At 45.6% G+C, this 14,706-nt stretch overlaps 1 protein-coding gene across 1 annotated transcript in view; it reads left to right on the forward strand.

Moving 5' to 3' along the window:
- ITSN1 (intersectin 1) overlaps window positions 1-14,706 on the forward strand; it is a 266,243-nt gene that overhangs the window by 219,252 nt on the left and 32,285 nt on the right. Inside the window, exons 30-33 of the mRNA XM_040338914.1 lie at window positions 979-1,085; window positions 2,090-2,273; window positions 4,494-4,592; window positions 13,127-13,294. Of these exons, the coding sequence (XP_040194848.1) occupies window positions 979-1,085; window positions 2,090-2,273; window positions 4,494-4,592; window positions 13,127-13,294 (558 nt within the window). The remainder of the gene's footprint in view (window positions 1-978; window positions 1,086-2,089; window positions 2,274-4,493; window positions 4,593-13,126; window positions 13,295-14,706) is intronic.

Below are 14,706 nucleotides of genomic sequence, written 5' to 3' on the forward strand. Positions count from 1 at the left end.
CAGGACTTCTTGTGACTCTCTTCTTGCCACTTTTCCATAAAGGTCAGATTTGTGGAGAGCACGACAAATAGTTGTCCTGTGGACAGATTCTCCCACCTGAGCTGTGGATCTCTGCAGTTCCTCCAGAGTTTCCATGGGCCTCTTGGCTGCTTCTCCTAATTAATGCTCTCCTTGCCCGACCTGTCAGTTTAGGTGGACGGCCTTGTCTTGGTAGGTCTTCAGTTGTGCCATACTCTTTTAACATTTTCGGATGATGGATTGAACAGTGCTCTGTGAGATGTCCAAAGCTTGCTTTTTTTTTTTTTTTTTAAATAACCTAACCCTGCTTTAAACTTCTCTACAACTTAATCCCTGACCTGTCTGGCGTGTTCCTTGGCCTTCATGATGCTCTTTGTTCACTAAGGTTCTCTAGCAAATCTCTGAGGGCTCCACAGAGCAGCTATATTTATACTCAGATTAAATTACACACAGGTAGACCATATTTACTAATTAGGTGACTTCTGAAGGCAATTGGTCCCACTAGATTTTAGTTAGGGGTATCAGAGTAAGTTAAAGGCTGAATACAAATGCACGCCACACTTTTCAGATATTTATTTGTAAAAATGTTTGAAAACCATTCATCATTTTCCTTCCACTTTACGATTATGTGCCACTTTGTGTTGTTCTATCACATAAAATCCCAAGAAAATACATTTAAGTTTTTGGTTGTAACGTGACAAAATGTGGAATATTTCAAGGGGTATGAATACTTTTTCAAGGCACTGTATATCGAAGAAAGGTCAGAAACCCTTATATTAATGCTTCATCTGGGTAAATGGCATGAAGGCCCGACAGCCAGGCACTTGGCCCTTTTTTTTTATAAAGCAATAAACAATGGGGACATCCATATTTCTTTTGACAGGTTTCATTGTTCTAAGGTTGGAAGAAATTGTTATACACACATACTGATCACTGATATTGGGTGGGTCTGCATTTCAGACATTCCATAAGCCATTGCTGGAATCAGAACTCTTAACGGAGAAGGAGGTGGCAATGATATTTGTTAACTGGAAGGAGCTGATCATGTGCAATATTAAACTGCTCAAGTAAGTAGTGTTTTATAGCTTTTAACAGTCTGGTGATCCTTCTAAACAGATTTTTTTAAGTTTATCTTAAGACCCCATTCACACTTGTGCGACTTTGGACCCCAAAGTCGCATGACAAATCACGCTCCATGTTTCCCTATTGATAACTGTTTATGTATGTGCGACTTCATAGTAGTTCCTGCACTACTTGGGTCCGACTATCATGCAACTTGAGGTCCATAGACTTCAATGTAAACCCTTGCATGAAAGTTGCACCTCTGTGATACAGATGCAATTTGGGTGCAACTTGTGAATGCCAGCAATGACCCCCCCCCCCCTCCCTAATGCATACCAGACTCTTTGAATCTCTAAAGAGACTCTAAAAACAACCTTGGGGTCCCCATCAAATTCCATACTAGACCCTTATTTACGCATGCAGCCCAGCAGGTAAGGAAAGGGGAGGGGACGAGCCAGCGCCCAACCCCCCACTCCTGAACCATACCAGCCCACATGCCCTCAACATGGGGGGGGGGTGCTTTGAAGCCCCAAATGTTGCTAGGGACAATGACCTCTTCCCCCGCAACCCTGGCTGGTGGTTGTGGGGATCTGCGGGCAAGGGGGTTTATTGGAATCTAGAAGCACCCTATTAACAAGGGGGCCCCCAGATCTCCCCCCCCCCCATGTGAATGAGTATGGAGTACATACCCCTACCTGTTTATCAAAAACAATACTAATAACCACACTCTCTGCAACCTCTTTTCACCCAATGTAGTGTAAACAGGTATAGCCTACATGAGGGTGACAATGCTGCTCTGAGTTCATGAGCTGTGTAGCATCATTGCCATCCCATCAAAGGAAGCTGCATTGGGTAGACTACAGTAGCAAGCTCAACAGGTGTTTGTGGGGTTGCAGGGGGCTAAGAGAAAACTCTATGTGCAAATAACCTTCCAATCCAGTGCTGCAGCACATATTTTTAAGAGGCCAAAGTCGTACTTTTTCATTTAACTGCCAATTTTTATACCAAGGGCTTTGCGAGTTCGCAAAAAGATGTCTGGTGAAAAGATGCCTGTTAAGATGATCGGTGACATCTTGACTGCTCAGTTACCGCACATGCAACCATACATCCGCTTCTGTAGCTGTCAGCTAAATGGTGCTGCACTCATCCAACAGAAAACCGACGAAGTGCCAGAGTTCAAGGAGTTTGTCAAGGTAAGAACATTGGGATGACCATCTCAGGGTGTGTATCCCAAGGTGGCAGGCTTCCCCTATTCTTGTATGTTATGTTTTCAAAGGTTAGATTTTAGAAAATGTAACACCTATATGAAAAGTATTCTAAAGGAGATGTGTCCTTGCTGACAACCATTTATGGTGCTAAAAGCCCCCATATACATAACATGAATATCTCCCAAAAGGAATGGGAGCTGTTTTAGGCTGAGTTAAAGTATAAATTGAGTTCCCCCATTATGAAGATTCATATTCCTGTGTTTATCCTGATTATGGTTATCATAGAGATTGAAAGTAGAAAAAAAAACACATTTTGCATTGTAACCAGAACAGGAATAGAGGGGACATTTTCCAACTAGTTGTGGTGACAACCAGGAATCCCCCTCACTTTGGATGGATTTCCTTTCACTTCTTGTTTTGGCTATGGGACAGGAAGTAAAGGGAAATCTCCCCAATGGGACATGGGATGGCGAGAAAATGTTAAGGGGTTATAACTCTGAGCTAAATTGTAAAAAAAGTTTTGTCTTTAGTTCTGCTTAAACAGCCTTCCACCAGTCTTGTTAAAGCGGGAGTTCACCCGAAAAATCAATTTTTAACATTGGAATTAGGCTAATTAAGGGGAGAAGAAATGGGTATTTTTTTTTTATTAAAACCGTACTTACCATTTTAGAGATACATGTTCTCCCGCCGCTTCCGGGTATGGGCTCCGGGACTGAAAGGGGATTCATAAGAGAAAATTACTTTACCCCAGTCCTCAGCAGTCAAATCCCTGTACAATTTGCAGAATATCAGTCTATCCTTGATGTCTTTCCTGGAGAGAAGTTACCTCTTTGCTGCCCTTCTTGACACCCGTAAATACCTCCATAAGTCTTCTCACTGATGTACTCATGCCTGTCTGCTGCCGTTCCCAAGGCAAGCTCTGCACTGGTGGTGCCCCAATCCCATTAGCTGAATCCACTGTAGGAGATGGTCCTGGAGCTTGCTGGATTTTCTTGGGTGTCTTGAAGCCTTCTTCACAAATGCAGTGGAATTGTTTTTAATGGGATTAAGTTCATTTTCATGGCAAAAGGACTTTGCAATTAATTGCAATTCATCAGATCACTCTTCATAACATTCTGGAGTATGTGTAAACTATCATCATAAAAACATGAGGCAGCAGATTTTGTGAAAATGATTATTTGTGTCATTCACAAAACTTTTGGTATGGCTGTAGTTTAAATATGCTTCTAAATGACCCTCTCCAAATGTAAAATTCTGGGCCTGGATCATGCCTACACATAGAACCAGCAGCTATGGCGGTCTTACATGTCCTATGTCTAATGTAGGTAAAACAGGGCTTTATTCTGGGCGGAGCCAGTGGGGTAGCGTTGCGTGGACGGTGACAGGTGCATAAATTTGGGGGGACGCCAGGTAGTGTGTGTCACTGCCGGATTCGGCCCCCTAATGTTCCTGTGTCCCTGTGAATGGTCATGTACAGGGGCAGGCGGGGCTTTCCACGATTACGGCGGGGCTGGTCCCGCCTCTTTCTAGCCTCCGACGATATGCTGTCTTCCAATACTCCAGGCTCCCCCTCTCCTCCGGACACCCTCTCTTCACCTCCTCCAGGCTGATGGAACCCACAAGCTGCAGGTGAGACTGTCAGCCAGAGAGAGAGGTTAGAGGAGTTTAGACAAGTCAGTATGTAGTGGACAGAGCAGTGGTCAGTAGTGCTATCCATCCGTCAGTGCCCCCTGTCAGTGCATTCCATCCGTCAGTGCCCCTCCGTCAGTGCCATCCACCCACCAGTGCCATCCATCTGTCAGTGCCCCCCTGTCAGTGCATTCCATCAGTGCCCCCCGTCAGTGCCATCCATCTGTCGGTGCCCCCCTGTCAGTGCCATCCATCCATCAGTGCCCCCTGTCATGCCTATTTTTAAAATTGTCACATGACATTAAAAAAAAGTATCGGTATTCGGTATCGGCGAGTACTTGAAAAAAAGTATCGGTACTTGTACTCAGTCCTAAAAAAGTGGTATCGGGACAACCCTAGTAATTACGCTTAAAACATTTATCTGATTTATCCATCTTGTTTTGTGTCTATAGATTTAATGTTCTATATGTAAAATTACAGCTTTATTAACAGAAAATAACATTTTACACATTTTAAAACGTTATGCAGGGGTGGTATTCTTGACTGATACATTCACGCTTTTTCTTGTCCCTACAGAGGTTAGCTATGGATCCTCGATGTAAAGGAATGCCTCTGTCCAGCTTCATTCTTAAACCTATGCAAAGAGTAACTAGATACCCTCTTATCATTAAAAATGTAAGTAACCAGCTTCATAATGTAAGATCTCACCTTTTAAAATCCAACTCAAGACATCATTTCACTTTTTAGTATTGGATGCAATGAGAAAAGGTTGTATTTGTTGATGAGATTTGCTTTAATTTCTGTTCTGTTTGAGGTCAAATTTTTTCTTTACATGTTGGAAGGCCTTATATATAAATGGCATCAATTTTCATGTAGGTGCTTCCCTAAATCTACACCTGCTTAGAAGACCAACTCAGATTTCCTAGCTGTAAAAATCCATGAAAGCATGATTTATGTTATCCATATACCGTATATGGAAGACAATCAAGAGTAGAAAAGCACTTTATCACCAAAAGTTTTTTGAAGAAGACTAATTTTTACCTCCTCCAAAACTATGAATTTATACAAAATATCTCTAGTCTTTTTTTAATATAAAAAAAAAGCCTTCTTTCACATAACCAATGTCATATAGAAATTGCTGACGAGGTGCGATGTGCGTGGTGCATTTGTGATTTGCAATACAGTTTGGGGCTAAACAGGACTCCATAATGACATAATATCCGAAATAATAAGAAGAATTGGCAGCAGAGTGGTGGTATAGTAAAGCAGTGATGTGGAGAATATTGTAACCTTTGCGGTTACTAACGGGCAGGCACCTCTTCTTTTTGTTTTTGAAGACTTTCAAAAGCAAATCTAGATTTAAAATCTGAAGCCTGGTTGTCTAACACAGATTTATTAGCATGATTTAAAGTGACTTTAGTCCTATTTTAATTTAGAAAATGTAACCTTGGCATATAATTCGAGATTTTCCTAGCTTGTGACGGAAAATATTGATTATATGAAGACAGGAGGCGAGTATCTTATGCATTAATCCTTCTTTATTAATGCTCACAGCAGAAATGTAAAAAACATCTTAACGTAAGTCTTAAAAAGAAAACTGTAAGAACTACATATCCCAGCAGCCCTTGTGCCTTAGCCACTCCTATCCCAGTCTCTATAAATGGGCTGCTCTCTCCTGATTCCTCCTCTTTCTTTGTGTGAACCTTGAGGTGTCTTTATCAGGATCCTTACATGAACTGTGTCTTCAACTGTCAATTCTTCGGCCGGCCGGCCCATGACTTCTTAACTGAAGACTTCTGCAGTAATATCAACAGGTCCCAACAGGATGGACCAACTGAGCGACCTTGACCCACTGGACATCCAGAAGCCGGGGAACATCACCCGAACGACAGGTCGCAATCATGTATCAAACAGGAACGCCGTCAATAACCTGAAACAGAAAACCCAAGACCATGAGAGGGTTGGGCAGGGAGGGAAGATACTCGCCTCCTGTCTTCATATAATCAATATTTTCTGTCACAAGCTAGGAAAATCTCGAATTATACATCAGACAGGAGGCTCATATCTTATGCAAGTTCAAAGCTAACGTGACATTCACAGTATTATTATAACAAATATGATATCTCAGAACATATTATCATAAAACAGACATAGCAACATGCTCCTCCGGTCTGAAGTAAAACAGGCGGAACACGGTCTCAGAAGACCAGTCAGCCGCCAGTAATAGGTCAGAAAGAGAACCTCCGGTCGCCACCACCTTGGTGGCCATGGCACCTCTGGATGAGTGTGCTCCAAACAGGGTAACGTCTATACCCGCCATTGCCATGATTGATCTAACCCAACGTGCCAAGGTAGCCGGGGTGACCGGGTGATGCGGTCTCGTGTAAGATATTAGGAGTTTAGAAGACCCCGGGGGTCGTAGGTCTTTCGTGTTTGCCTCGTAAGTCTGTAGGCACCTAACCACGCAGAGTCGTGGGTGTGCAGAAAAATAGGGGTAGAACACCGAATGAAGGCCCGTTTTGGTTCTGCGGACTACCGTGAACTTCACCCCTTGAGGTGAAAATTGGCGTCTGGAAATGTCCAAGGCCCTAACGTCTGAGACACGTTTGATGGAGATCAGGCATAACAGTACTGTTAGTTTAAAAGACAGTAACTTGAGAGACAGTGAATCGTTGTCCTCCCAACCTGAGAACATGTCAAGGACCTTGGAGACATCCCAAGTGGATTGGTATTTAGGCCGAGGGGGTCGTTTGAACCTGATGCCTCGTAGCAGTCTGCAGATCATGGGGTGTTTGCCGACTGGCAGAGAATCCACCGGGTAATGGTAGGCCGAAATGGCCGACCTGTAAATATTAATGGAGCTGTATGACCTGCCGGAGTTGAAGGACTCTGCCAGGTAATTTGCTATGACGGTTACAGGGGCACGCACGGGATCAGCCTGCCGTTGGTCACACCAACGTACCCAGAGTTTCCAGGCTGATCGGTATGCTGCCCGAGTCCCGGGGGCCCAGGCCACGGCGAGGAGATCTCTAGCCGAGTTTGAAAGGCCGTCGTGAGTGTCCGGCACCCCAAGACCAACCATGCTAGGAGTGTCAGTGTGCCCTCCTCCACCAGGGGATGAATGCCCTTGGTCGGGTGGGAGAGGATGTGTGGGAACTGGGGGAGAAGCCTGGGATAGTCGATGACCAATCCCAGTAGGAGAGGAAACCATGGTTGTGTTGGCCACCATGGCGTGATCAGAACCGCAGTCGTCTTCTGGTTCGCAATCTGCAGCAGAACCCTGGGGATCATCGAGAATGGGGGAAACGCGTAGTGTGTTCCCCTTGTCCAAGATTGGCGGAAAGCGTCCACTGCCGCGGACCCTGGGTCCGGTCTCCAGCTGAAAAACCGGGGCAGTTGGTGATTGAGGCGGGAGGCGAAAAGGTCTATGTCCAGGGGGCCCCAAAGTCGATTCAGTTGGGCGAAGACTGGACGGTCCAAACACCAATCGCTGGAGTCGATAAGGTATCGGGAATTCCAGTCTGCGACAGTGTTGGACGTACCCGGGATGTACTCCGCCATCAGGATGATGTCTCGAGACAGACAGAAGTGCCATATCTCTGTAGCGATGTCCGCCAGGATCTTGGATCTGGTGCCTCCTAAGCGGTTGATGTATTGAACCGCTGCAATATTGTCCATACGTAATAAAACGCAACAGTTGGACCGTTCCGCTAGGAAACTCTGAATAGCGAAGAGTGCTGCTGAGAGTTCCAAAGCGTTGATGTGTAAGAGGGATTCTTCTCTGGACCAGGTCCCTCCCGTCGAGGTCTCCCCTATGCGGGCGCCCCAACCTCGGCGGCTCGCGTCCGATTCTATGACGACGTCCGGACGAGAGTTGAAGATTGTCCTGCCGTTCCACTCGATGGCATGTTTGAGCCACCATCGGAGTTCGACCTGGGCTTCCGTGGAAATGGGTACCTCGTCCGCGTAGCGGAGACCCTGTCGTAGGTGTAGGATTTTCAGTCTCTGTAGTGCCCTGTAATGCAGGGGGGCCGGAAATATGGCCTGGATGGATGCTGCTAACAGGCCTACTATGCGGGCCAATACGCGTAGGGATAAGAACCCTTTGCGAAGTACTGCTCTGATCTCTTTGCGAATCAGAGCCAATTTCTCGCTGGGCAGGCGAAGGACAGCTAGCTTGGTGTCTACCGAGAAGCCGAGGAATTCCATCTCCTGAGCTGGGACGAGAACCGGCTTTTCCTGATTGATCAAAAAAACCTGGGCCTTGCAGAAGGCTGATCGCCCAAGTCATGTGGCGGAGTGCTTGAGTCTTGGAGTAAGCTATTATGAGGATGTCGTCCAAATAAATGATCAGACGTACTCCTCTGCTCCTCAGCGATGCAAAGACCGGTTTCAGGAGCTTCGTGAAGCACCATGGGGCGGATGACAGTCCGAATGGAAGGCATGTAAACTGCCAAGTGCGTCCCCACCATCTGAAGCGGAGAAGGTGTTGAGATTCTTGGTGCATGGGGGCAGTGAGGTATGCGTCTTTTAGGTCGACCTTCACCAACCAGTCTCCCGGGACGAGGAGATCTCGGAGGCAATGGATGCCTTCCATCTTGAAGTGTCGATATGCGACATGTTGGTTCAAGCCCCGAAGTTTTATGAGCGGACGATAGCCCCCCCCCTTTCTTCTTGACTAAGAAGAGGTTGCTGAGGAACCCCGGGGAAGAAGGGTCGACCTCGATCACTGCATGTTTTGATATAAGTTCCTGGAGTTCGGTGTCTATCAGAGACACATTTTGTTCCGCAAACTGGATAGGGGGCGGTATTATTCCCAGATTCGGTGGGGATAAAAGATCTATCTGGAACCCTACAATCGTATTCAGTATCCATGAGTCTGCCGTAATCGCAGACCAGGCGTGGATAAAAATTTTTAGACGGCCCCCCACAGGTGTGAGGGGTCTGGGGGTGTGTGTGGTACTCACCAGAATACGGTCGGGAACGAGGGTATCCTCTCTGACCGCGTCCCCTCCAGGGTCTGCCGCGTGGCGGGAAGAAGGGTGCAGGTTGTGCCGTGGTGGTGTACGGAGTGGGAGCCTGGTTGTAGTGAGGTTGTGCGGCTGCTCTCTTGAATGGTCTGCCGCTATTATAGCGGCCGGCAGAACGGCCCCTACTTCTGCCGGCCCGGGGAAAAACTCTAGCGCTACCCGCTTTTTTGAGAGACGTTTGTGCCTTGTCAAGGCTATTAAACATGCCCACAAATTTATTGATGTCCTTCACAAGGGAATCACCAAACAACATGCCCTCTGCTGCGGGGCCTGGCTCAGATTCCGCCAGATGGGCCAGTTGCGGATCAAGCCGCATGAGGATTGAGCGCCTGCGCTCGACGGAGCAGGCGGTGTTGGCGCTGCCCGTCAGGCATATGGCCCTTTGGGCCCAGCCACGCAATTATGTTAGGTCAACTGACTGGCCAGTCGTCGCGGCTTGTTCTGCGAGGTTTAGGATTTTGGTCAAGGGACCGAACAAATCCAGAATGCGGTCTTGTATGTTTTTAAAAGACCTGTCTATCCCTTTCTTGGGGAACTTTCCCGTTTTTAGCAAATATTTTGCTAGGATGGGGTCAACCTCGGGTGTAATGACCGCTTTCATGGGGATGTGGGGGCGAGGACATTCTGCCCTGAGTTTATTGCGGTTAGATTTTTCTAGGGGTCTACGTGCCCAGAGTTCGATGTACTGTGACACGTGGGGGAGGGGGGACCAGTCCCCAGATCGTGGATGGGAAATGGCGTCCGGGTTGAATAGTGGTTCACCCAAGGCGTCCATAATGTCTTTGCCCTGATTGTCAGGGTTGGCATCCTGTAGGAGTGCCGGTGCCCCCGCATCCTCTTCATTATAGTCAGACCCTGAGACCTCGGACCCGTCCGACTTAGCGGACGAGTCGTCGTCCGACTCGATGACATATGAGTCTGGTTTGGTCCGCTTGGCGGACCCATGCCTCTTATATGACTCCCTGAGGCCCAGGGGTTGAAGGGGGTCTGACGGATGCGTGGGGTGGCAGGTCGTGTAAGGATCTGCTCCGAGCATATTCTTTGCTTCCCCTGCCGAGGAGTCATAACCTGTCGCCGTATGCTTCCTTTTTTGGGAAGCTTTACCCTTTTTTACGGCCGGTATATTGCCCTGTGGTGTGGGCTCATGGGGGGGGTTTTGGGTAACTTTAGATGAGCTGGTGGCTGCAGCTAATGCTGATTGGATGGACCTATTTATGATGTCCTGGAGCTGGGCAGCATTTAACATTTGTGCTGGTTCCAGCAGCAGCTCCTGTTCTGTGGTGGGGGGGGGAGCCCTCTTCTGTCATGCTGCTATATTTTTTTATGCAGGGAAAACGTTCAGGAATAAGGGCTGGGCCAGGCTAATAGGGGGCTTGGTAAAGAGGGGAATAAATTCCCAGGAATGCTGTATATTATCTATATATAGGGGACTCACTAGTACTTCCCAGCAGGCACAACCTCCGACCATCAGCGCTGACTGGCTTGCGGTGGGAGGAGAGCCTGCTCAAAATCGCCCTCCAGGGACGAAGTCTCGCGAGACTACGATCCCAGGGCTGCTATTGGTCAAGGAGAAGGCGGAGCCCGCCCCCCGAGTCCTGCGCGCGTCGCGATTGGACGGGGGAGCGGCGTTGTGGATTGGTTGCAGGGAGGCGCGGGACACGCCTCCTTGTATGCGCGCCAACGCTCTCCTGAGGGGAGAAGCCGATGGCAAGATGGCGCAGATTCGATCGAAAGAGAGGTGGGAAGGGAAGTGTCTGGATGAGGATGTGGGACACCGCCGATCGCAGCGTCAGCAGATGAGTTAGGCTAAACGATTGTAGTAAGGTATCACTGTAGAAAAATACAGTGAATCGATGGAGCACTGCAGGGATCAGGATCCCTGGCAATAGTACCCAACAAATACTATCCAGCACACAACATTTCAGATAGTAATAAATCAATAATCATACAATAATCATAATCACATACAAATATAAATATAAATATTAATATAAATATTAATAATATTAATAATACGTATATATAATATCAAGATTATCCATATGAAATCATTGACTACTTATCTTAGATGCTCTGCCGTGAGCAGAAAGAAAGAGGGGGAATCAGGAGAGAGCAGCCCATTTATAGAGACTGGGATAGGAGTGGCTAAGGCACAAGGGCTGCTGGGATATGTAGTTCTTACAGTTTTCTTTTTAAGACTTACGTTAAGATGTTTTTTACATTTCTGCTGTGAGCATTAATAAAGAAGGATTAATGCATAAGATATGAGCCTCCTGTCTGATGTATAATTCATGGTTAGAAGCAGCAGAGAATTTCTGCGACGTGGCCATGGGTGCCTAGGTACGCTTTGTCCTTCCAGCTTCACTGAAGCCCACCCGGACTTGGAAATTGTATTGTTTGATACCTTATTGGGTGTTACTGGTGGACAAGTCAGGTAGCTGCCCAGTGATCTCCACTGATGATGGCTGCCTTGCAGGGCTATGAAATTGATTTAAAAAGTTGGCCTTAAAGTGGAAGTTTAAAGAGGAGGTCCAGCCAAAAAAATGTAAAAGTCAGCAGCTACAAATACTGTAGCTGCTGACTTATAATATTAGGGCATATACCTGTTCAGGGATCCTGTGATGTTGGCACCCCAGCCGATCTTCGGATCGACTCCCGGGTATTTCCACCACCATTTCAGTTTGGGCTTCACTCCTGGTTCCCTACTGCTCATGCACAAAACTTGCTTCACTTTCTAATTGGCCCAGCGGCGGGGAAAAGAGGAGGGGGGCTGAAATTCTGCGAGAACGGGCTGCAGCCCGTCTCCCGGAAGTGGGGAAAGGGACCTGTCATTAAAAGGGGCCCCGTTCCACCCTCCCCCTGAAAGGTGCCAAATGTGACAACAGAGGGGGGGGGGAGCATATAACAGAAGTCCAACTTTTGGGTGGAACGCCGCTTTAAGCAAAAGCTAACTAACTCTAATCCTACTCTATGCCATATTCTAAGACTAATCTATCTAGCCCTTTAAAGCGAAAATCGCTGTAGTTACCTGCTCTGCAGCCAGTCTGGTCCCACGCTGAGCTGTCACTGGTGACTTCACTGTGTAAGTGTGTGCAGGAAAGGCAGCCAACAACGGAAGTCCTATAGTAGCTCTATGGGTGACGTCCCTTCCCAGCCGTTGTCGGTTCTCTCCTGCAAACAGCTGCAGAACAGGTAAGTCTAGTGATTTTTGATTTACAGGGCTAGATAGAGAATAGAGTTAGTTCGTTTTTGTCTAATCTTCCACCTTAAAATTAGACGGCACCACTATGTTTTTTTTTTTTTTATATATTTTTCACACTGCAAAACTCAGGATAGGATGTGGACTTTACACTATAACACTAACACCCTCATTGGGTAGCTGATAGAAGTAATGTACATGGGTTACTTTTGTTTCCAACAAATACCAATATGCTCTCTTTTTTTATCTATATACTGTGGCTTGGTTACTTATATCTATTGTACTGGGAATGTTATATGGATTTATTATGACTGTGCTCTTTACCTGTCTGCACTTAATTTTGAAAAAGTATAAAGCTTTATTCTTTAAAAAAAAAAAAAAATTGGCCTCGACAGAAAAGCAGCCACAGAACTGACTTGTCTGACAATACTTGAAGGATAACGTTTCTGAAGGTATCTAAATATAAGATCTGGATACATCCGATGATAATGGTCCGACGGACCGTTTTCATCGGTTCACCGCTGAAGCAGACTGATGGTCTGATGTGCGTACACACCATCAGTTCAAAAAGGATCGGGTCAGAACGCGGTGACGTAAAACACACGACGTGCTGAAAAAAACGAAGTTCAATGCTTCCAAGCATGCGTTGACTTGATACTGAGCATGCGCGGGTTTTGAACCGATGCTTTTGTGTACTAACCATCGGTTTTGACCTATCGGTCAGCCGTCCATCGGTTCGATTTTAAAGCAAGTTCTCTTTTTTTTGGACCGAAGGACAACAGACCGATGGGGCGTACACACGGTCGGTTTGGACCGATGAAACTGAACTTCAGTCCGTTTTCATCGATGGTTTGTACGCGGCCTTAGGGGACTGATTTAAGCGTATCCAGATATAATATTTGGAATGTTGACTTGAAGGAACTACCATCTTCACTGATGCACAACAAATCAATGACGTATAAATGTGTTACATTCTCCAGATTATAGAAAATACACCTGAAAATCACCCAGATCACAGTCATCTGAAACAAGCGCTGGAGAAGGCAGAGGAGCTGTGCTCTCAAGTTAATGAGGGTGTCCGAGAAAAGGAGAACTCCGACCGACTGGAGTGGATCCAGACACATGTGCAATGTGAAGGCCTGTCTGAGGTTTGTCCTACAGGGTGCTGCTCAGCTCACATTTCTCATCAGACAGGAGGAGGGGTGCTCTAGAAAAGCTGAAAGCAGAACCCTACCAACCACTGTTTGTATATATGGTCCCATCCACACATGCAATGCATTACATTTGCTGTGTGTGGCTGTAGTAGATCATAGATTTTCGTTCTAAACCTTGAAAATAAAGCTCATCCTCCATATTTGAAATAGATGACCCTAAAGGGGTATCAGTCAGGACAGATGCAGCATTTTTTAGAGCAGTGTGCCACATATTATCTTCTCCCCCTATTGCAAGTGAAGTAAGTTATTATACCTTGGTCATATCTGTTTTGTCTTGGCTTATTTAGAAAGCATCACAATTTCCATTAGAACAGAAATCTTGAAAATGTTAAGCTAAGTGCTCAAGATAAACTCCTAGCACTCTAACACCATAATCTTTGAATAGACCTGCCAGTTGAGAATGTCCCCTGTGAGGTATTGCTCTGGCTTGTAAGCTCAACCTAGTAGCTTATAAAATTGGCGGCAAAGGGCAAGTTGGGGTGTAAGTATGTAAAATGGAAAATAATGAGAATTGAAAGGTGTGCCTAGCCTGCCAACATCCTATATAGCATCATAGAGAGATTATGCAATATCTTTTTCTGCCATACAAAGTCCAATGGGGCATCCCCTAATGCACTCTGTTGCATAATCTCTCGTGGGTGGGGGTGTGTGTGTGTGTGTGTATATATATATATATATATATATATATATATATATATATATATATATACATACATACATACATACATACATACATACATACATATATACATACATACTTTTCAGGGCCTGGCTTCCCCCCCCCCCCACATACAATAATAGCATCTATCCTATCCATAGCTTAAAGTGTTTTTTATTTTTGTGAATCCTATGCACAGATTATGCTGATAAAAGTTTAGATCTATGGAACCAAAAAGTTACAGCTGATGTTTCATTTCTATTTGGCCAGCCTAAACATTTGTGTCTCTGTGGTAGGCTACCTACCATGTTAGGGGTGTAACATAAATTAAAATGAAATAAAAAATAAATAAATAAATCACTACAACCTCATAATATGATCAGTTGCAAGTCCCCAAAAATGTAAATATTAAAAATATATAAAAAATATAGTAAACATATATAATAAAATCCGTGCAAAATACCTTCTAGTTCAAGTCCCAAATTGAACATGTGAAGTTCTTGAGCGAAACCAAACTTTCTTGGTGATATAAAAAGAAAAATACTGCGCTTATCCAACAAAATGTGTTATATGACACTAGGGAGAAATAAGGTAAAAAGGGCTGCACTAAAATAGATGACTAGACCGAGATCCCACTTGAGAGGAACAATCGATGATGAATACAGTGTTAACACAATGGAAAATTGAT

Source organism: Rana temporaria, chromosome 2, assembly GCF_905171775.1.
Source record: "Rana temporaria chromosome 2, aRanTem1.1, whole genome shotgun sequence".
Taxonomy (NCBI): domain Eukaryota; kingdom Metazoa; phylum Chordata; class Amphibia; order Anura; family Ranidae; genus Rana; species Rana temporaria.